General features: G+C 49.8%; 1 protein-coding gene across 1 annotated transcript in view; it reads left to right on the top strand.

The window, feature by feature from the left end:
- The window catches only part of GALNT18 (polypeptide N-acetylgalactosaminyltransferase 18), a 273,895-nt gene that overhangs the window by 142,349 nt on the left and 108,478 nt on the right, over positions 1 to 23,068 (top strand). The window contains exon 3 of the mRNA XM_087821731.1: positions 10,348 to 10,514. Within this exon, the coding sequence (XP_087677857.1) occupies positions 10,348 to 10,514 (167 nt within the window). The remainder of the gene's footprint in view (positions 1 to 10,347; positions 10,515 to 23,068) is intronic.

Below are 23,068 nucleotides of genomic sequence, written 5' to 3'. Positions count from 1 at the left end.
GGTTAATAATGCGCTTTGGTTGTCATTTTCTAAGGCCCCTCTGGTTGCAGTGTTGAGAACAGACTGAAGGGGCCGAGGGGGAAGCAGGGAGACCCTTGGCTGTAACAATGACAGGTATTTACACAGGGCTTGACTTGCTGAGAATGCCCTTCCCATTTGGACCTCACCAGCCTGCAGTGAAGGTAGTGAAGGAACCGGTGTGTTCTTCCCATTCAGAGTCATGGAAACTGAGGAGCAGAAAGGGCAAGAGTAATGTCCCAGCTCACACCTTTGCCCTTCGTTGAGAGAGGTGCCCTGCAGGCCTTTTCTTTCTACTCCCAGGGGAGAGAAACAGCTGGGGGTGAGTGGGTACGGAGCCTATGTGGCCGTTCTCAGAAGGGCAGGGCTCCCTGGCAAGCACGCTCCCCTCTGGAGGAAGCGCACTTTCAGGGACAGCCTAGATGTCCTGAGTTTGCTGAGAGAGTGTTTCTGCAGGACTCCAGGTGGTCAGAATCTGCAGCTTCCTCTTGAGCCGCTGGAAAGGCGCAGTGATCACAATAGAAAGGCTTTCCCTCTGTACCAAGCTTTAGCTTAGTAGGCAGTGTTGAAGCTGAATTGAATTGTAGGACGGACACCCACACCTCCCCTGTGGGGCAGGGCGACTTTTGCCAGCCCCTGTTTATAGCTGAAGAACTGGACCTCTGAGAAGACGCGGAGCGGAGCCTCTGCGCTCCCCCACCCGGGCCCCCTCAATGGCTTAGCAACACGGTTCCTCTTTGCACAAGTACTTGGAGGCTCCGTTTACAGCCTCCATGCCAGGCACCCCCCAGATTGGAGAGCTGCTGGGGACCACTTCAAACAGGCCTGTGCGGAGGTAAAACAGTGCCTCTCTTTGTCTGTAAATTTTCATAAAACATTCCTGCCTTGTAGCAAAGTCATTGCTAGGCTTATCCTGCTTAACTCATTTTGGAAACATCTTTTAAACTTATTTTCCTTACTATCACCCTATTTCAGATTATGCTGGCAAACATTTTTATAGCACGAGCCATATTTTCAGGGACATGGTTGGCACTTTGGTTATATTAACTCTTTGATTCCTCACGGTTAGCTCTGGAATAGGTACTTGTCTAGGAAAAATGCGTGGCTTTCCTTCGCTCCTTTCCTTACTGTCATGCTCATAATGCTTCTGGCTCCAGATGTGCAGTTTTCCCCTCACACCAACCAATTCTCTGACACTAGCTGGGTGTCCTACTATTCAATTCAGTTTCAACACTGACGACCTGGAGTTAGCCCACAAGTTAAGGGCTCAGTTCCCCAGACAACCTCCAATTCAGATGCCAGTCACAAGTCCCAGGTTGTCACTTGCATCTGTAGTTTTAACCAACTGACTTAAATTGGGGTTCCCACCACCCCTTCTTGGGTTCAATAATATGCTAGAATGGCTCACAGAACTCAGGGAAACTAAGTTATGTTTACCAGTCTTATCATAAAGGATTTGATGAAGGTTATGGATGAGCAGCCAGGTGAAGAGATGCGTAGGGTCCCAAGCGCAGGAGCTTCTGTCCCTGAGGAGTTGGGGTGTGCCACCCTCCCAGTAAGTGGCTGTGTTCACCAGCCTGGAAGCTCCCCGAATCCCATACTTTGGGGATTTTTATGGAGGCTTCATCATATAGGCATGATTAATTATTACCTAATTTTCCAGCCCCTCTTCTCTTTCCAAAGGATAGGAAGTAGGGCTGAAAGTTTCAAACTTCTGATCATGGCTTGGTCTTTCTGGGAACCAGCCCTCATGTAGGAGCCCATTAAGAGTCACCTCATTAGAACAAAACATGCTCTCATCATCCAGGAGATTCCAAGGGTTTTAGGAGCCCGGTGTCAGGAACCAGGGTCAAAGACCAAATATTAGCAGGAACTGGGGGCAGACCAATATATATATATATTTCTTTAATTTCACAGTAGTATTATTAGTCTCCATTTTACAAAAGAGGGAACTGAGTACAGAGAGATTATATAATCTGCTTAAGGTCACTAGTTGGCGGAGCTGGGGGTTGAGCCCAGGTAGTCCGGCAAAGGAGTTCGTGCTTGTAACTGTCACAGTGCTTTGCTGCCTCAGGTGTCAGTTTGTGTCACTCTAACAGGAATTGGGGGCAGCGGGGCTGCTTTAACAGTATATAGCACTGAGCTGATCAGTTCATGTGGTCGGGAAGGTCTGCCTCTCAGTGTTGGAAAAGTTGTTTTCGTGAACATGAAACCCGTTATCTGGGCAAAGAGTGATGCCTTGGCTACAGCTAATGGGATTTGGAGCAGATGGGTGGGGAAGAGAAGACCCCATGGGAGAGAAAGCCCCCTGCTAAATGCCAACCTCCGAAGAGTCACGCCGGTGCATCTTGCTTCAGGCCCAGCCCTTGAGCCTCTCCCTCCCATCACCTTTGATTTACCCTTGGGGATGTCTACCCCTGGAGGCGTCCTTGGAGTCTGCACTTGGCTCTTTATATTCTTGGCTTTGCTCTTCCAAGTTCTAACCCTGACGTTATACTTAGCTTTATTCCTGGACCAGAAAGTGGATGTTCCAGATCCTGCCCCATCCTTTCTCTCCTCACCTCTGGCCAGTGCCTTATTTTGTATTTTTCTCTCTTGTTTGGGTGGGGGGGGGGGCACTGAAAAATGACTTACCTTGTCACTATCTGAGAGAGGACTGAACTGTGCCCAGTGCCTTACACACAGGATAAGACATAACCAGAAGGAAAAATGACCATCCAACTGGTTGCTAAGTTTCATTAATTTATTTATCCAATAATCATTATTGAGCACCTACTATGTGCCAGGCAAACCTTAAGGAGCTTGCGCTGCAGTGGGAATCCAGAGTACAAGGCAGGTGATCTGAAAACTCGCCCGATCTCCTGGCCTCCTTGGGGAGGGGTCATCCTTGCAGGGTCCTAGTAAGTCAGGGCCTCACTTGATGGCCTCCCTGGCAGGGAGACAGAGCCTGGTGAGTGGAAGTGTGGTAGTTTTTTCAGCCTCACCTGGGCTCTTCGGGCAGAGAGAGAACAAACTTCCTCTGGGCGCCAGGATACTTTGCTTTGGGGGAAATCAAAATGCCTTTCATTCTCTCTGCATTGTTGTCAAGGCCCCTGGCCATCCCGGTGGGAAAACCCTGGGAGACAGGACATTGACTATATTGCTGGGGAGGCTCCTGGACCTTGTCCCAGGAGAAGCCTTGACAGATCTGGGTGGGGCTTGCCTGCTTGCTTTCTGGGTTGGGAGGACACCAGGACCTCAGGACTGAAGGGGAGAAAAGCTGCGCCTCAGCCTGGCTGGACTTTGCTTTATTGCTCACACCCCAGGTGCAAGCAAGCTCCAAACGCCCCGTGGCTCCTGCTCCCAGCATCCACCCTCCTCCTCCTCATCTGTAGGCATCAAAGTAACCTCCCAGGAGTCAAAATAGAAAAAGGGAAAAACAAATCTTGATTGGCGTGTGGACTCCGGAGGTATATACATTTGTCAAAACACATCAAACTATGTACTTAAGATCTGTGCATTTTCGCATGTAAATTAAACATCAGAGGGGTCTGTGTGTGTGTGTGTGTGTGTTTTAAGTGAGGGTGTGAGGAAGAGATCAGGGAAGTCCTTTGCCTGAGAGATGGAGAGAGAGGGTGGAGGAGACATCTGCTGGGATGTGGATGGGTTTTGAGAAGATGGGTTGTGGTTTTGGTGAAGGATGATCATGGGGGTGGCAGTTAAAGCAAGCTTGCCACCCCAGTGCATGTGGGTGACCATCAGTTTCACAACAGCAAGCACATGCCAATCTTTTTTTACAGGCAGCAGTTGTTATTTTCAAACAGAGCCCGGGGGCATTTGGGTGAGCTTCGGAGAAGGGGCCTTCCAGAGTCAAGCTTCAGGGCTGTCACGTTGCCATGGCAACTCTCTGGCCCACCTCCAAGGTAGCTGGGGCAGAGCCCTGGCAGGTGCTGCTTCCTGCATCCCTCGGCAGATCTGGAGTCTCCTAAGTAAATGATGCCACCTTTCCCTCCAACAGTCCCCCGAGGTCCGCTCCCTCCCTTTCAGGGGTAGGGTGGACTGGCCGTCCAGCCGACAGTGGGTTAGGGCTTGAGGCTGAGGCATGAGGCTTGGTAAAGGAGATAGACTCTGTTCTGCAGCTCCAGGTGGGAGCCCCTAGGACAGATCCACACCTACACACCCACAAAGGAGCCCTGGGCAGATCTTGTGTGAACACCTAAGAGAAAAAGAGCAAGACAGGATTACAGCAGAGAGAATGCAGCCTGGAACCCGGGGCTCAGCCCGTCGGAGAGCAGGTGAGGGTCCCCCCAAGGTGGCCGTGGGTGTTTGCTGCCACCACCCTGCGTGTGGCCACAGGTTTTCGTGTATGGGTTGCATGTGCCATCATGGTCCCTAGAGAGACAGCTAAGATCTCAGTTTTGGGGGCCAGCAGGACTGACTTCACAGGTGTGCGTGGCAGGTAGAATAATGGCCTCCCAAGGATGTCCACATCCTGATGCCTGGAACCTGTGAATATGGTATGTTACGCGGCAAAGAAGGAAGGTGCAGAGGGAATTAAGGATGCTAATCAGCTGACTTCAAAATAAGATTCTCCTGGATCATCTGGATGGGCCCAATGTAATTGCAAGAGCACTTAAAAGTGGAAGAGAGAGGTAGAAGAGTCAGAGATGGTAATGTGAGAAGGACTTGACCAGCCGCTGCTGGCTTTGAAGTTGGAAAAGAACCAAAAGCCAAGGAATGTGGGCAGCTTTTAATTGATTTTATTTTTTTAGAGAGAGAGAGAGAGAAATATCAATTTGTTGTCCCACTTATGTATGCATTCATCAGTTGCTTCTTATATGTGCCCTGACAGAAAGCCAACCCACAACCTTGGCATATTGGGATGATGCTCTAACCGACTGAGCTACCCAGCCAGGGCTTTAGCTATATTAACAGAGGTAAAATGTCTTAAAAAGGAGAGATGACAGTTTTGTTTTACTCTGCTACTCAGATCACAACTGCAGAAATGGATTATAAGGGGTACAGAGAAAGTAGAGAATGTTTAGAGGAGAACAACGTAGGAGAAAAATTGAATAACATGACAAACTAATGCAGCTTCTGCTTAGGTTATAGAATAATAGTTAAAGCCTGGTTCCCTGGGTTCCAAGGCCAGGTCTCTCACTTACAAGCTGGTTGACTTCCAGCAGGTTACATAGTTTCTCTGTGCCTTGGTTTTCCTGTTAATTAGCTAAAGTAATACAAAGATAAAATTGTAATATACGTAGAGCTCTTAGAACACTGCCTGACACATGTAGTACTGCTATTTAAATTTTGTTACTTTTTTTTAATCCTCGCCTGAGAGGAAAGGAGAGAGGGAGAGGGAAAGGGGGAGAGGGCGGGGGGTGGGTAGAAACATCGATTGATTGCCTTTTGTAGGCTCCCCGACTGGGGATCAAACCTGCAACCCAGGTATGTGCCCCGACTGGGGATCGAACTGGCAACCTTTTGATGCGCAGGACGACGCTCACCAACAGAGCCACTCCTGCCATTTTTGTTACTTTTATTATCTGGGTCTCTGATTTGTAAGAGAGATGGCTTGGGGAATGCTATCATGACTTTAACTCCCCGAAGGACCACTCTGTGGACAAGGAGCCACATGGGACAGGCTGGCTGCCCTGGCACTAGATGAGAGGAAGGCCAGGCAGGCACAGGACAGACCACTCTGAGGTCCTGGAGGGTGGCTTCTCCCCTGCCCCTAGGCATCAGAGACGGACACCAGGCGCTGCTGGAGAGCAAAGATACCCGGACTTTTTCTGAAAAGGAAGTCCTTCTTTCCCCCACATTCCTTAGCTCTCCTTGCCACAAATCTGTCCACCGCACCAACAAACCCACCACATGGAGACACTCAGTCCCTTTGTGGCTTTTCCACCACAGCCAGCTGACTTTTGCTCCCTGAGTGGTGGGTGGATGTCCACGTAGCTCCAGGAATCCCATTTTCCCTGAATTTCTAAGATGCAGGAACAAATAGTCTCCCTGCTTCCTGTTGACTGTTTATATTTTAAGTGATTTGTTTTCCTGTTGTCCTACTTGCAGTTACATCTGATACAGCAGATCCCTTCTCTAAATTGGTAGAGTCACCTGATAGGATGTTTATAGAACTTTTGCCTCCGGATGGAAGCTGGATGTCTTGATGATCACGTCTACTTAGCAGTTTCCCTGTCAGCGATTCCTGTGCCAGACTCTGTTCCTAGATCAGCTGGCCCACTTCTCTTCCTTACAGACTGTTAACACTCCCCATTCTCAGATGTCCACTGTCTCCTCCACATCTGAGCTAAGGGTGGTGTCTTGCCAGATCCCTGAAGGCCCTGCCACCTTTATCCCCTCCTTTACCCCTCTGGCTTATTGGATGGTCTGTTCTTATTGTTGGAGTAAGGCAGGGAGTAAGTGTTCATCGCTCTGATGGCCTGGGAACTTGAGGTCAGGGAGGGGAGACTCTGAGATGCCATACGGAGGTGCCTGGCTGCTGCCCTGGGTGAGATACCGTGGCCAGGAGCCTGGGTTGGCCTGGCTTAGTCTGCCACTGCTTCCCGGCCTCTCGCAGTAACGGCACTGCGGCTCTTGATATAAACTCGCCTCATAAACAGCTCAGAACAGCCTTGGGGGCTCTGCTGAGAGGCTTCCTACATAGCCGCTCTTGTCCCTACATCGCCTGCCGAGCGCGGAGATCGGTGCAGTGGAGTTTACCGTGACCATCAATCCCAGCTTGTTAGACAGACACAGTGCTCCCCTCTCAGAAATGCCTTGTTTTTCTCTCTCGTGGGAAATGGCTCGACTTTGAACGAGAATGAAAGTAAAAAGGGAACTTTTATGGCTTAATTTTACAAGAGAATGTGCCTCTTCTCAAAATGAGTAAGGGACTGGTCTCCTAAAGTCAGCCTTTCTCAGGAGTGTAACTAGGGTAGGACCAGTCACAGCTCTGTGGCGGCCCTGGCGCTCATGTCCTCTGGCCCTTCTCTGGAGAGGCACGTGGAGAAGCAGTGTTCGGAGAAGACGCCCGGAGCAGGCAGGAGGGCAGGGCCTGGGGGCAGAGGCCTGCGCATGGCCTGGCCCCGCGGGCATAGGTGCTGGGAGAGAACATCTCAGCAGTGTGACCGGGAGAGGCAGAGCCCTTGGGTGGAGGCCAGTGCTGGTTGAAGTGCTGGGAGGGCCCTGAGCAGCTCCCAGGAGAGGGAGAGGGAAGGATTTAAGGAGGTAAGGACATTTGGCCTGGAGGGATCACTTAATTCCAGGTGAGAAACTGAGGACTGCTGGAGACTGGATGTGAGGAATGGGGCCATAAGTTCAGAGGAGGGAGAACAGGAGAGGAAGGACCTGCTGTAGGGAGAGGCCTGCACTGTCCTGCAGCAGGGGGTTCATAAGAAAAGGGAACATTCTCTTATGAAAAGAGATCAGTGGCCCATGTGTAAAATGTAGGCCTTATATAAATAAACAAACCTGTCAGTTTTGTTTAATTCCAGAAACCTACTATGTGCCCGGGTCCCTGGTTTAAGCTTAGAAGATAGCACAGTAGCAAAATAAAGTCACTGCTCTCAGGGAGGGTCCTTACAGTAGAGGGAGACAGACAGTAAACACACATAAATGATATGCTATACTAGGTATCTGTTATGTTCAAAAGGGTTTGTCATAGAAAAGCCTACGTTCAAAAGAGTCTTCCATATGAAAACAGTGATCAGTGGAGTTTATGTTAAAATGAATATAACATTTCCATTCTACTTGGAGGAAGCCCATCAGGGGACCACTTGTAGACACTGGCTCAAACCATCAGGACAGGCAGGGCCATTGCTGGGAGAAATTCACCTTGGTCTCCTTGGAAGGGGGACATGGAGTAGTTATGTTGAGAATTAAGAAGGGGAAAAAAGTAGGGGAAGGCAGTTAACCTGTAACTCTGGAAAACACCTGGGAACAGCCTGGAGCTCTGGTTTGAGGGGGTCTCAGAACTGAGAGGAAACCTCTGGAGAGGAGCACAGGGTCATAGTCCTTATTGCTGGAAGAGTTAGTGGGAAGACAGTGAACTTGTACCCATAGACTGACCTTATTGGGAACTGTTTATTACACTTTTATAAAAGAAAAGGTCACTGCTAGCAGTGTGACCATATATGATATTCTTCTTAAAATGCAATTAGCAAGTAGGTTGTGTGTTACTGCTTATGTCAGCTCCCAAGTCTAAGCAAAGGCCAGCCGCTGGTCTTGACAGCCGTAAGAAAGCACAAGCCACAAGAATTATTTGACTGTTTACCACAAACCTTTTCATTGCTGTTGTAAAAATCATATTCACGGCAACAAAATTTTGGAAAGGGTGTGATGAGCTTACAGAGCCAGTCCAGCCTTTCTCCTTCAGAAGGCTGTCCCGCCACCTCCCCATCTTCTTGTCCCTTCGTTGCAGCCGCGTGAGCTGCTTTGCTCCCCTCCCTCTTCTCCACTGTTTCCTTGCCCCCCCCCCCCCCCCCCGGGGCCTTGCAGGGCTCACTTTTGTGTGGCATTTGAGTTTCTGGTCAGATCTCTCCTCCTCTCCCAGCCCTTCCCTGACCACTTCTAGAGCAGCCGTCCTCTTAGCCTGTGTGACTTTTCATCTCAGCACTTACATGAGATCGTGGCTCTTGTTTGCTCCGTGCTTACGTGTTTCCCTGTAGAAGCGTAAGCCCCGTGAGGACAGGCACTTTACCCACATTCTCCTGCGTCCTCAGCGCAGAACCTACCGCAGGGAAGAAGCTCAGTGAACATTTATTCCAGTAAATACAGCAATGAATGAGTTCTACGCCAATCTGATGGCCTTATTAAATTGTAAGTGTGAAGTGGGTTTGGGAAAAGGCTCCATTCTTTCCCATCCTCCAGCCCTTTTTGGTGAGAGAGGAGAGCTTGAAATAGAATGGGAGAAGTTTCTGTAAAAATTTCTGGTAACCATAGAGACGGTGATTTTAGTTTATTAATCTCCTCCTCTTAAGCAGGCTGGGGCCCCACGGTGATATCTCCAAATTGCTCCGGCCGGCTATCCCACAGCCTTCCTCGCTCACTAAGGAAGAGCAGGCCCATTCCTATCCCGCAGCACTTTAATTACTGACAAACAGAAGCCCTGTGCTGTGATGCTTACTCTGGCATGTCCTAACCTGGCTGGGCCTCCCGCTTCGGAGCAGTGCAACATGGTCACCAGCGCGGAACCCCTGGCGCCTTCAGTGGCTGGTGGTGGGAGTAGGCAGCCCCCCCGAGCTCAGGGCTGGGACAGGGCTGCCATTGCCGCTCTGTCCTTTCATTCAGCTCTCCCAAAGGAGGGATCTCGGTGCCTTCCGGAACAGCGTTTAGTTTCAGCCAGGGAAGGGCACCAGCAGTGGTTTCCTGCCCACTGAGGCAGTGCTTGCAGGGGAAGGAATGGACACGTCCGTGGGAAACCATGGCCCTTCTTATTGTTTGGCCTCTTTATGGGGTCTGATTTCAGGCTTGCGTGTTCCTCTTCCCATGCGGAATGGAATGCAAGCTTTCATGAATTTGCCTCATGTCCTTTGGGTAAGAGATCTCCAAATGGCTTCAGGGTTCCAGTGGAGTGAGGGGGGAATGGGGCAGTTAGAGGCAGGCAGTCTCTCCCACAATTCTTTCTTCTCAAGGAAAGAACCCTGGTGTCAGTATCAGAAGACCAGAGTTGATATTCTATCTTGGAAGATAAATCATGGTAGGGCCTGAGCCTCTCTGAACCTTGGTTTCCTCACCTGTGAAATGTGACTGGACTTGTCCTTCCATCTCTCACTCATTCATGGTGAGGCTCTGACTCTAACTTCAACCTGGCTCTGAAGGCTGCATCCCTGTGACGAAGGAAGGGGAGGCCCCAGGCAGTATGCCTGCTGGAGTGAGCCAGGGTGGATTCTGGCAGAAGTCCCTGGGAAGAGACGTAGTTCCCTCCTGAGACAGATCATAAGGTCTGGCCTCACTTAGGCATTGGCTGCCATTTTGGAAATACTAAGACTTTTCTTTAGTTGCATTTTCCATCCTGTTGGTTTTAGAAATGTTTAGTCATTCTTCCAGTCAACATTCTGATCACTTGCTGAGTCCAGGCACTGCACTAGGTGCTAAGGGCACAATTCTTCAGCTGGGATAGGCATTGCCAAATTCAGACTCTGTTGCGGGGCAGTTTTAATGGTTGTGAGCTAGTCTGCTGCACACTTGGGGCTTGGCTTAAGTGTATCAAAGAAGAGGCCCTGGGAAGAATCTGGATTCGTGAGCCCTTCAGGAAAGCTGGAGCCAAGACATAGGGCGGGCCAGCAGCTGGGGTGCCCCCAGAGATGTTGCAGGAAGACGTAAGATCCTGGCTATTCTTCTTTCCAGGTGCCGCAACCTCTCGTTCCCTGCCAGCCTGCCAGAGGTGAGCATCGTGTTCATCTTTGTCAACGAAGCCCTGTCAGTGCTTCTGCGCTCCATCCACTCAGCCATCGAACGCACGCCTTCACACCTGCTCAAGGAGATCATCCTGGTGGATGACAACAGCAGTAATGGTGAGTGTTCAAGCTCCTTGCCCTGTGGCTGACAGCCGAGCAAAGTGTTCAGCCTCCATTCGGGGTTCTTATTCTCTCAAGGCTCTCCATGGCTGCTCCCGCTCTGGGACGTGGCCTCAATGATGAGAGATTCATGGCGGTCACTGCTCCGGAAGGTTTAATCCATAGGGATGCCTGCTTTGCACCCCACTGTGGTCTGGTCCCCAAGCTTTGTCTTACCTTCCTCTCTTCCCTCCTGCATTCTCTCGTAATGGTATAAATAACCCTGATCTCTTCCCTGACCACAGACACAGTGAACATTTACAGTCACTCTTCTGTGAGGCATCATTTTATTTTTAGTGTTATTGCTTGACCTTCACCTAGAAGACTGTTCACTATTTTTGTCTTTGCAGTGGTGGTGGCGATGGCGGAGGAGTTGGTGCTGGTGGTGGTAGAGGCCAGGGTGGTGTTGATGGTGGGGATGGCAGTGGATGTGTAACCCAACAGCAATGGAACTATTGAAAAGTCTAGCCTCTTTGCTGGATCCCCTGCTCCCTTCTCCATCTGGCCCTATCAAAGTCCTGGGTGGCCCACAAATGCTTATCAAGACCTTCAGATTACTATCTCCTCCTCTCTAGACACTACCAGCCACCTCTTTCCCTTGATAAGTACTCCATGCCTCTGATTCCCCCCACACCTATATCCTACACCCATAATGTTCCCTAAACTTAGAGACCATGGATTGAGGCAGTTGAAAACCAGTGCTCTTGATAAGACCATTAATATGGATGTGCTTTAGATAGCGCATGATGTTAAAAATAGGCTGCTGGGCCATGGGATCGTAGTGTCCCAGGGTCTGTGTTATCTTTAGCACGCTCTCTGGCGCCAGGCAGTAAATTTCTCGTGAATCAGTTGCTGTAATGAGAAGTTCAGATGGGCAATTTGCATTATGTTATCAATTAAAGCAGGAACATATCAGATAATTGAAATATATTTAATCTCAATAAGCAAATTTTCTCTTTTATTTTATCATCACGTAGTAAGTAGTGTAGGAAGAGCTCTGCGAAGCAGATCTTAGAGCTTTCTCGAGGGCAGTGCTTATGAATCATTGACTCTCATTACTCCATGGATGTGAAGAAAGGGAAGGGCATCAAAGGATGGCAGCAAATGGATGGCATGGTGTTAAAGGTGATTTTCTATCATGAGGGAGACAGGAAGGGAACCAGCTTCGACGTCTTCAGTAGCTACCTACCATCACCTCGCTTGGGTCCAAGGAATGGATGCCTAAAAAGCTCTCATTCCCCAGAGGCTAACATGAGGATAGCCTGCCCATCCCCCTACCTAGCTCCATCCAGACCGGCTGTCCCCCCTCACCTCTTACATTGTAAGAAGGCAAGGGGTGGAGAGACATCCTTCCAAGGGTGGTGCCTCAAGCAAGAGGCATCCCCAGGCCCCCTTCCACTGCACTTCCTCGTATCACAAAAGAGAGAAGGGAATGAAATACCAGGAAGAAGGACACCTTGGAGTCTTCCATTTCTTCCTCATGGTGAGAACCTTATCATGGCCTTAAGGATAACTTTGGTCTTTAATCCTTGTGGAAAAGAAGAGAGGGAAAGCTGATATTGAGTTTGAGAAATTTGGATACAGAAAGTGAGCCAGATATAGAGGATTTCATATTTGAATTTAAAGAGTTTGACTTTATTTTGTAAGCGGCAGTAACCGTTGGAAGTTTTTGGTAAGAGGAATGATGCAGTCAGGACTGGGCAATGGAGAGATTTGGCTGCGGTTTATGACATTGGTTGGGGGGAAGCAACATCTAAAAAAAGGGAACTGACTGAGAAGGCAATTGCAGCAGGACAGTCAAGAAAGCAAGGGGCCTGGAGTAGTTGTGGGTATGGGATTGAGGGCAAGATATGGGCCTGAGAGACTCTAGGAAGGAAGCACTGTTGGGTCTCTTGACTAACAGGCCATGAGCAGCTGGGCCAGAGGGGCTGGTGGATGGTGACTCATTTCAAGCCAGGCTGACCGAGAGGATTATGGTGCATTCCCAGGAGAGGGAGGCAAGAGGAGCAGGGGAATGGTACAGGGGTTTTTCATCAGAGATGGGGAACTTTCAAACCTAGAGCTGTGGGGAGCACTGTGGTGACAGTGCAGTTAAGTAGCTTGACTGTGGTGGTGGTTACCCAAAGCCACACATGACAAAATATGGGCAGAGATCTGCGGAGAGAGATCTGAACAAGCTCTGCAGACTGTGGCAACATCAGTGTCCCCATTTAGATACTGTACTGTAATTGTGTGAGATGTTAATGTTGGGGGAGGCTGTCTGAAGGGTGCCTGGGACATCCTTGTACATTTCTATGTACTTTACTGTGAACCTGTAATTACTTCAAAATGTAAAGCTAAAACAAACAGAAGTCTCTCCCAAAGGGGTCTAATTTGATAGGTTTGGGGTGGAATCTCGCCACCTCTTTTTTACAAAGCATCCTTAATGATTCTGTTGCACAGCTCTGGTTGAGATGCTCTGACTTGCTGACTAAGATGTAGCTTTGCTTTTGCACATGTTGCGTTTTCAGCGCATGGTGCGAAGAGAAAGAACTATGGGCTGAAGTCTACAGTCTTGGGTTCCAAGACTCTCTCTACCATGGATGGGTGACCACGGAAACACCTCTCAGCCTCCAGAGTCTCAGTTTCTTCCTCTGGATGGGGATGGCAATCCCCCCTCCCCTCGTGTTTGCCTCACCTGCTGACACGGTCGGGGTGTGACTCTGCACTGCACACTGTCAGCGCGCCCCTCACCGGCCCCACCCTCATTTCCAGGAGACTGTCACATACATAGCCTACTGCACAGCTCAAGCGGAAAATGTGGGGACGTGGATTTGAAGCCGTGTACGCAGAGTAATTGAAGCCATTGGCTGGTAGGAGAGGTTGGCAAAGAGAAGAGAGGTGAACAAAAAATAGAAGTTGAGAGAACACCAAGTGTAAGACATGTAGGAGTCGGGAGGAAGGGGCCTGACTGGTGAGAGACAGAGAAGGAACGGCAGGAGAATCTGGATGACAAATACTCCACGGACAGAGAGTCTCAGGAATGGGAGTCGTCTGTGAGAGTGAACCCACAGACAGGTGGAAGGACACAGAGTCTGGGAGGAGGCCAGTGGGTTTGGAAGGTGCAGAGCATGGGAACCTCAGCAAGAAGCTTCCAAGTGCTGGGCTGGGGCTGCAGAAGCCAGGCGAAAAGGGGGAGCGGGCATGGAGGCAGACTTGTCCATCGGGGATTTTGGCTGGAAGAGAATCAGGAGCTAAGGCAGAAACTGGAGCAAAGTTTTCCACACACACACAGGTTTAATTTTTAAGAAATTAAAAAAATATTAGCCATAATCTCCAGCAAAAAAATATACTTATATCATGACCCAGGACGACACGCCTACTCACACCCAATTACATGCATACTCGACTGAAACAAAACTCTTAAGAAATGATAGTTACCCTTATAATGTGTGAAGCATGCTATTTTCTATCATAGTCTGGTCTGTGTTACTCAGCTGTACTGTATTGTATTATATTATATTGTATTGCATGTATTTCTCTCTTTTGAAAGCCAGGTTAGAATTGCTTGGAGAATGTTTAAGAAATCCAGGAGGCCATCCCTTAGCTCTGGTTATCTAATTGGTCTGAGGAGCAGGTTGGCCCTTGGTCTGGGGTGGGGGCACCTGAGTCCCTTGAGGTCAAGGGATGGAGCTGGGCCTGTGAGGAGGGAGGAGAGGATGGGATCCTGGGCACAGAAATTGCCCAGGAGGACAGGGCCCGTCTTTCTCCCCCTCGGGAGGATCTGATGGGTAGGTAGGGAGATAGGTGGAGGCAGTGAGGGGTGTGGCAATGGGTGCTGAGGCTGGCAGAGCAATAGCACCCGTTGGTTTGCAGGGCCCTGTGTGGGTGGAGGACATGGTGGGAAGGGGTCTGGTGCCAGCTGGAGAACCCCAGTGTGGAAGGGGACACTGAGGTGACCAGTAATGGGGGGGTCCCTGAGAGCAGCCTGAGCTAAGCTCCCTAGAGGGGAGGAAGAAACACTTGAGACTGGCTCTAGGAGGAAGAGAGCTGTCTCCAGCCTTAGCAGAGGGCTGAAGGGCTCTTCACACCAGCCCAGCCTGGCTTGCTGGGGGGCGGCTGTGGCCAGGTCCTGGGCAGGCTCCACTGGGGGCCTGCTTCTCTTGGCATCTCTCACTCAGCACAGGACTTCCATTTCTCTCACATCGAGCCCACTCAGCTCAGTTCACAGACATTTATAGAGTGCCTGGCCTGGGCCAAGAACATGAGGGAATGATGGACCAGATCTAGCCCCTGACATCAAGGACTCATGCAAATAAATGTAAAATGTGGATGCAACATAACAAGACTCGGTTTCCAGTCTCAGCTCTACCACTTCCTGGTCGTTAGACTTTTGCTTTTTTTTTTTTTTATGTGCCATGTGAGGACATCAGGCCCTGCCCTGCCTTGTCCATCCCATGGTCACTGAGGATAAATTGAGGGAATGGGAGTGAAAGTGCCACGTAAGCTGCATGGTCCTAAGAGTGAGTTAAATGACAATAAAAATAGAACAACAAAGCAGCAGCAGCTGGCCTGTAGCCACTGCTTAGGGGCAGCCCTTGTTCTTCCCTTTCCCGGCGGGAAGGGCACAGGATTTGGCATCTGGCCACCTTTTCGGTTCCAGCTGTCTAGCGTCTTCCTAGCTGTGAGTTCTTAACCTCTGTGAATCCTATTTTCCTTATCTATAAAATTGGGAAGTATAATTCCTACCTCGGGTTTATTTGGAGGCCTGAATGAGATACCGCAGGATGGAAGGGACGGTGGTGTTTAAAACTGTAAGTGGATCTGGAGGACAGAGCTCTCAGAATTCTCCTCACTGAGCCTTCCTTCAGGCGTTTGCTGCAGGCTCTGTGTCCTGGGGCCTTGCAACCCCCTCCCCAGCACCATTGCTTTGGGGTTAGGCTGTGTTTCCATAAGCACAGGAAAGGGGCAGTTGATTACTGCTTTCTCCATCCAAGCCCTTTGCACCTTTAGCTGACTCGGAAACCGAGGGCTGAAGGCTCTGCAGATGGTCCTTGTGTGGGAGTCCGAGTCCCTGTTCTCTGCCTCGTAAGCAATGTTCTAGACAAACTTCGCTCTTTCAGGGGCTGACTCCTGTACAGGATGCTGACACTATGCTACAGTGACCTCAGACTTCAGTGTCTGAGCTTGACTAAAACTATGGAATTTCAGATCAGCCACATTCCTACCCCAGGACATTTGCACTTTCTGTTCTCTTGCCCCTTGATATCTGCATAACTTGTTCCTTTGTCTCTTCAGGTCTTTGTTCAAGTGCCGCCTCATTACCCTATTTAAAGTGGGAGCCCTTGCCTCTGCTGCTCCTCACTTCTTCCTTGCTTGTTTCCCTTTGGAGCACCTATCATCACCTGATATAGTGTACTCACTCATTTCCCTTATTTATTTGGACATTTTCTCTCCACTAGTATGTGAGTTCCATGAAGACAGGGAGATGTGTTTTGTTCATTGCTGTATCTCCAGCTCCTAGAATAGTACCTGGTACTTGTACGTGTTCAATCAATGTTGATTCAGTGGAAAGAATGAATGAGTCTTGATTCTGGGGTCTGGGGCAATTGCTCAGCACCTGCATTTTAATAAGCTTCCCAGAGCATTCTGATGCAGTGGGAGGTTCTCTTCCTGTCCACCATCTGCACTGCAGCTGGAGCGTGGGGCCCAGGGACCTCCCTGCTCATCCTGGGTTGAAGGCATGAATAGTGGGTGGAGTGCAGAGCAGGAGGCCGAGCGTCTTCCTGTTACCCCGACCAGGCCTGAACAGAGGACCTGTGCATGGAGTCAGATGGCCAGTCCTGAGTCCCCTCCTTCTATGTTGCCCAGTCTCTGCAGGCAGTCACCACAGTGGGGGCCTTGCCTCGTCCTCCCTGCAGCTCTGAGCAGTGCTCGCCCTCCCTCGCTCCTCTTTCTTGTTATCTCAAAGAAATGGTGGGAACCTAGCTCAGAGCTCCCTGGTTTTAATTACCATGCTTTTCAGTGACTCCCAGTGGGCCAATGACTTCAGCTGGGGCTGAGCGATTCAACCTTTACAGACCTCCAGAGGGAGGGAAGCACCAGAACTTGCAGTTGGTAGAGTCATCTCTGCCTTCCATTCTTGACACTTATTTACTTGTTCGTTCGTTCATTCATTCATTCATGTATTCAGTCCCTCAACAGGTTTTTCATGGCCACGTAATCTGAGCCAAGTACTTTGGCACATGGCTAAGCAATCTTCTCCCCCTTCCCTTGTGAACTCATTCATGTGACACAGGTGTTCCAGTACATGGTGCAGAGCAGGTGCTCAATGAAATGAGCCCTTTCAGTTTCCTTCATCAACTGTCCCAGAGTCACCAAATCCCACAACCTAGCCACTCCACTTCTAAAATTTTTTTCTTTGACTCAGTTCCTGTTTCTGTTTTAAACTGCTGTTATTTGATAAACTTAAAAATCATACACTCTTCTTTCATGCTACTTGAAGTTTTGATATGAATCTGAATTTTGTGACTAAAAGTACATCAAAACAATGGCAATATCAAATATTCTATTAAGAATCCCATCCTCTGGGGATTTCGATCTGCTCTTGGTTGGCAATGATTTGCTCAACCTAAACCAGTTTGTTGTTTGAAGTCTTCCGCTGCTTTCCAGCAAGAGGATGGCCAGTTTCCAGCACCCCCCATACCTTAGTGGGATGAAATGGTCTCTCTCCTGGGTTGTCGATATCCTTTCCTGGGAATTACTGCCCTCCCACACTCTCACCCCCTCTGCCCAGCTCCAACTTCAGGGTCCACTCAGGTGCCACTGCTTCCAGAAAGTCTTCCATCACTCTGCACTGCGCCCCTACCGGCTGGATCAGGGAGTGCATGCACATGCCCTGGCTTCCTCCCTCTCCCAGTGTTTGAGCTGGTCATTTACTGACTAAATTACAGTGGGCCCTTTAATACAGACTAGCCAAGGTGACCAGTGTGAGAGGGACACCGTGCTGAGCATCTCAGTGTCCCTCCAACTAGCCCAGTACCCAGCACAGAGTAGTCACTAAATAAATTTTGTTCATAAGAGAACAGGGAAGTAGACGTGATTACCATCTGCATTTCATAGATGATGAAGCTAAGTCTCAGATAGGTAAAAATAATAAAAATTTTTAAAAACGTAAAAAGTGACCAGGGCTCAAGGTCACATAGCCAGGAAGTGATGGAATAGGAATTCAGACTCTGCTCTTCTGGCCTTGGAACCCATTTCTTTTCTTTTTCTTTTTCTTTTTCTTTTTCTTTTTCTTTTTCTTTTTCTTTTTCTTTTTCTTTTTCTTTAATATATCTTTATTGATTTCAGAGAGAGGAAAGGAAAGGGAAAGAGAGAGATGGAAACGTCAATGATGAGAGAGTCATTGATGGGTTGCCTCCTGCATGCCCCCAACTGAGGGTCGAGCCCACAAACCGGGCATGTGCTCTGACCGGGAATTGAACCCTGATTGCCTGAATCCCAGGTCGACGCTCAACTGCTGAGCCACGCCCGGCTGGGCTGGAACCCATTTCTGCTACTCACCACACTTCTGGGAGCCTGGGGGATGTGTGGCCATAAGTTCAGTCCTGTGTGGATATCCCCTGATAGCCAACCATAACATTGCTTCTTGGGGAGGGCAAATCGGAGCCAATAGGATCCACACACACATTAAAAAGTTGGGCCTGTGTCCTGGAGTCCCAGCATGGGTTAACTTCCCCCATACTCTCTTAGGTACAGGTCCTGGATCTACATCAGTGCAGGGCAGCAGGCAGGCATGGCCAGAGGGGGACCTCAGGTTGGTCTCGGGGTCCCTGCCTATACCACTGCCTAGTAGGCCGCCTCTGCCCAGGGTTGTACTTTTACCCCTACTTCTCCAGACCGGGCCCTCGAACCAGAATGACTCCCAGTGCTCCCAAGTCAGAGTCCTACTTAGGCAGTCCACTCAGTGAGCACTTAGTATGTGCCAGAGACTATTCTAAGTACTTCATAAAAATTAATTGGTGCTCTAGGACAATGGTAAAAACCATTATCAATGTCACTTTATATAACAAGGAAGCAGGCACAGAGGAGTTAGGAACTTATCCAGAGTCACACAGAAGTGGGACTTGAGCCTAGGCTGTCTGGTTTCAGAGCCTACGCCGTTGACTATTAAACAAGGCTGCCTCTGGTGCACCATGGCTCCCTGACTCCAATTTGTCCTCAGTCTCTTTCCTCCACCCACTCTGGAGATAGAGATGCTGGGCAGCAGGGCCAATGAAGAAGAAAGCAAGGAAGGAACTTATGAGAAGGGCGCGGTTGTTTCCTCTGCTGGAGTTTTGCCTGGGGTCAGATAAGAAGGAGAGACTTACACAGAGGCTTCTAGGCTCATGTTGGGGTAGAGAGGACAGTGAAGAGTTGGCAGCCATGCTCTAGGGCACCTTGTGAGAGGGGCATCTTCCTATTTCCTTTGAAATAAGTAGTAGTTGGTATGCCTGTGTGTGTGTGCATATGTGTGCATGTATGTGGACACGCGTGTACATGTGTTTGCACATGTGTACATCTGAAGATGTGTGTGAGAGTGAATATGAATCTGTGAGTGTGCAGTGTGAGCATGTGTAAACAGTGTGTGCAAGCATTTATGTGTTTGGTGTCTTAGTCCATTTGGGCTGCCATAACAAAATACCATAGACTGATGGCTGAGACAATAGACATTTACTTCTCAGGTCTTGGAGCCTGGGACGTCCAAGATCAAGGTGCCAGCAGATCCGGTGTCTAAGGAGAGCTTGCTTCCTGGCTTGTAGACAGCCGCCTCCTCTGTGTCCTCACATGGCCTTTCCTCAGTGCGTGAGGGTGGAGAGTGAGTGAGCTCTAGTGTGTCTATGTCTTTTTATAAGGGCACTAATCCCATCATGGGGGTTCTATCCTCATGACCTCAATTAACCCTAATTACTTGCCAAAGTCTCCACCACCAAACACCATATGAATTTGGGGGCACACACGTTCATTCCGTAGCCCTGGTTGTGTGTGCTGTGTGAGCCGTGGTGTGCACAGAAGTCCCCACTAACAGTGGCTCAGCCTCTCTCTCTCCCACCACTACCTGGAGCCACCCTCACAATCCTGATGAATGATAAGTAATCACACAACTGTGAATCATTGTTATTTTTAATTGTTGGTATGAAAATCACAGTGTAATGACAAAATAGAATTAGAGTTCCCAGATTGCTTGCCGCCAGCTGCTGGGTCCCCTCCCTCCAAGCCTCTGCAAAGCCCTGGTCATCCCTTGGCCCAGAGCCTACCTAATCATTGTTTAATGTTTCAAAGATGCTGTCCTACACAGGAGATACGCATTCTAGGCTGTAAAAATACCAACAGCTTTGCATGCAGCTGGAATAATTGCAAAAATAAAAAAAGCAGAGGAAAAAATGGTCAGACAGTACTGTGCTTTATGGAGCTTAAAGAAGCCCATATAGGCTGATCTAATTACAACCGAGCCTCAGGCAGCTTAAAGATATTTATACAGCCAGGCACGTGGGCTGTCAGCTTGCTCACAAAAAACTGAAGGCTTTTTGTCACCACCCACTGCTATTCCTTTGACCAGTGTGACTAGAGTGGCCCACCCACAAGACTAGGAGTGGGTACCCTGCAGCCTGGAGATGGAGGCAGCTAGTACTGAATTCTGCAGGAGTCCCGGAGACTCTTACCTTCTCTCCTTACTGCCTGAGGCCACCTCTACCTGCCAAATTCATCATTCATCACCAGCCTGAGGGTTGCTCTTGGCCATGGCCACATATTGATGTCCTCGGGTGTTGTCTAGCACTCTCCTGAGGAAGTGGTTTGTGTGGCTCTTGGGCTCCTGCCTGCTCCTGGTGGCAGATGCCTAGCCCCCCCTGCCGACTCAAGCCCTGACCCTAGGGCTGGGCCCTGCTTCAGCCTGTGACATAGGGTGGAAGGGAATCAGATAAATATCCCTGACAGATTTAACTGTGTCAGTTTCTGAGCAACCCTCAGGGGGTTCTGCAGGTTGCACTCTTCACCTGGGCACCCAGACAAGGAGCACTGGGGGCTGGGGGTGATAGCCCATGCTCTCCATTTGCTAAACCATGCATCCTGGTAGGAGTCTGTCTCAGATGTGCCTTTTTCTAATTGAGTCCCAGAGGGGATGCCTTTCTGTGACACATATCAAGGTGCCATGAGCTTGTCGCCCAGCCAGCCCTGACCTCTGCAGAGAAGAGCAGCAGTCTCTCTTTGCCAGTGGGCAGCCTGGCCTTAGCAGAGCTGCTGCAGCCTGGGGTGAAGATGGGAGGTGCGGTCCTGCACCTGCTGTTCTCCAAACCCTAGCTGTCCTCAACCATCTCTGAGTTGGTCCTACACTTGGCCTGCTGCATCTGTTCCCCACCAGTCCTCAGTTCCCTGCTAGGATGGAGACTTGCTCCGACACCCCTCATCCCCTGAGCTGGGCCCTGACTCCCCATCTAGCCCTGGTCAACCCTCGTCCTTGAGAGGCTGGACTGTGCTCTCTGTACTACCAAGTTGGGGCCCCTCTCCCCTGGTTTAATCTATTTGCTTTCCTGCATCCTGAGGATTCCTCCCACTGATAGATTCCTCCCCCTGAAACGAACATTCTTACTTAGTGATGCCTGGGTGTGTGCAGCCCCTGGGGACACTGCCTCTTTGTGCACCTGCCCCAGAGCTCAGTTTCTCCAGCTCCAGTCCTGCTGTTACCAGCCTCCTCTGTCCTCACTCTGCTGAGGTCCCAGCACTCCGCCCAGTTGAGCCTGCCTGAGTCTGGCAATAGTGTGGGTAGTTTATCACCCCTTTTGGGTTTCTTTACCAAAAAAGGAAACTGATCTGGAAAATTGGGAGCTCCCCAATATATTTTCCTGCTAATCAAGAATAGCCCCTGGAGAACCATGGGCCCTTTTTTTGTTGTTGTTGGTGGTGGTTTTTTAGGCTCAGGAGCTCCCTGTAAGCAGTCTGCAGCCGTGGGATTGCAGCATTTTGCTTTACAGACCAGTCAGGATGACCAGTATTTGATTAACCAAGCTGGCAGGAACCAAATACAAAACAGCCTCTTCCTCTGGTCAGCTGTGTGACCAACTGTCAAATGGGAAATTCCCGGAGCTGGAGCATTAAGCAGAGCGTGAGAAGAAATTGGGAGAGGTGTCTCTTGCCCTCAGGTGAGGGGCCCAGCAGCCAGCATCTGGGAGTCAAGCTGTCCCTGGAAAAGGCCAGGGACATAGCCTGTAGTGCAGCCGGCAGGAGGGGTCTCCCTGTTCACTCTTGGATCACAGCCTATCCTGCTCAGCAGCTTGAAAAGACAAACTGGTGCTGACAATGTAAGTAGAGCTGAACTCCAGCACTGCTGGCAAGCCAAGCTCCTCCCTTCGCTTCCCCAGGTAACAAAAATTGCTCAAAACCCAACAAATCAAGTACTTCTTATGGATATCAAATATTTGGAGCATGGGAGTGCCTTCTGGTGGGATTGATTTCTGAAAGGCTGCCCCATACCATGCAGGGAAGCAGGTGTCGTCTAGCAGCTCCAGGGGCCAAGTGATCAGCAAAAAGGTGTGTGGACAAGAGTTGGAGCCTGCAGTCCTCTCCCTGCTGCCCAGCTTTGTCCTGCAAATTAGCTTTCAGAGCCCTCAGGAGACCAACATGCCCCTGGTTTGATATCAGGGTGGAAGGTTTACCGGATAGAGCATTGGGGGTGGGAAAGCCAGTACAAATGATGGGCCTGAGGGTCCAGCAGCAAGTGTGGACCTACTCTGTGCCATATAAGCAGAAATCTGCACTCACTGTGGTGGTGGGGGGCAGGGAGGGCAGGGAAATATTTTTTATTTTACCAGGGTCCTAATCTACTCTCAGGAGCCCTTTATTGGGGGAAAACTCCTTTTTTTTCTTTTTTTTTTCAGGGACTGCCTCACCTGTCTGCTCAGGCCCATAGGGACTTACACCTCTTCTGCTCTTACAGTCCATTCGCATGCATTCACTCAGCAAACCAAGTACCACGTTCTGAGCTCTGTGCTGGGGAGGCATTGGTGAACCAGCTGTGGTTCCTGCCTCTGAGGAGCCTTAGTCGGGGATGACAGCAGGCCAAGAGGCAGACTCTGCGGCCCTCATTTGACACAGATGTAGAAATGAGCTGCCTCATTTCTAGTTGTTTTTAGAAACTCCTGTCTCAGGAGCTCAAGATGTAAGTAGAATTTTAGGGAGAGGCTCTCGGACAGAAAGAAACCATAACTATGTCAGATCAGTGAGCAGGGAGGTTGTGGACTCAGAGGCCATTCTTGGTCACATCTCTGCATCTTGAGACATTGGAAGCAACTTGTATCAGGCACCCTGTGCCAGGCTAGTAGTGGGAGAGGCGGGTGACGAGCACCCAGGAAAGCTGACCAGGCAGCTGAGACAGATAGTGGGAGACTCGCAGCAGCCTGTCAGTCCCACTGGGCTCATCTCACTGGACTTCCCCCAGAGCAGGAGGTAGGGAGGGGCCGGGGCAGGGGGGCAGGAGCTCAGGCCTTCATGTGAAC

The sequence above is a fragment of the Miniopterus natalensis genome, chromosome 11, assembly GCF_054644295.1.
Source record: "Miniopterus natalensis isolate mMinNat1 chromosome 11, mMinNat1.hap1, whole genome shotgun sequence".
NCBI classification, from domain to species: Eukaryota; Metazoa; Chordata; class Mammalia; order Chiroptera; family Miniopteridae; genus Miniopterus; species Miniopterus natalensis.
Note: the sequence above shows the minus strand (reverse complement) of the source record. Positions and strands in the feature narration are given on the sequence as shown.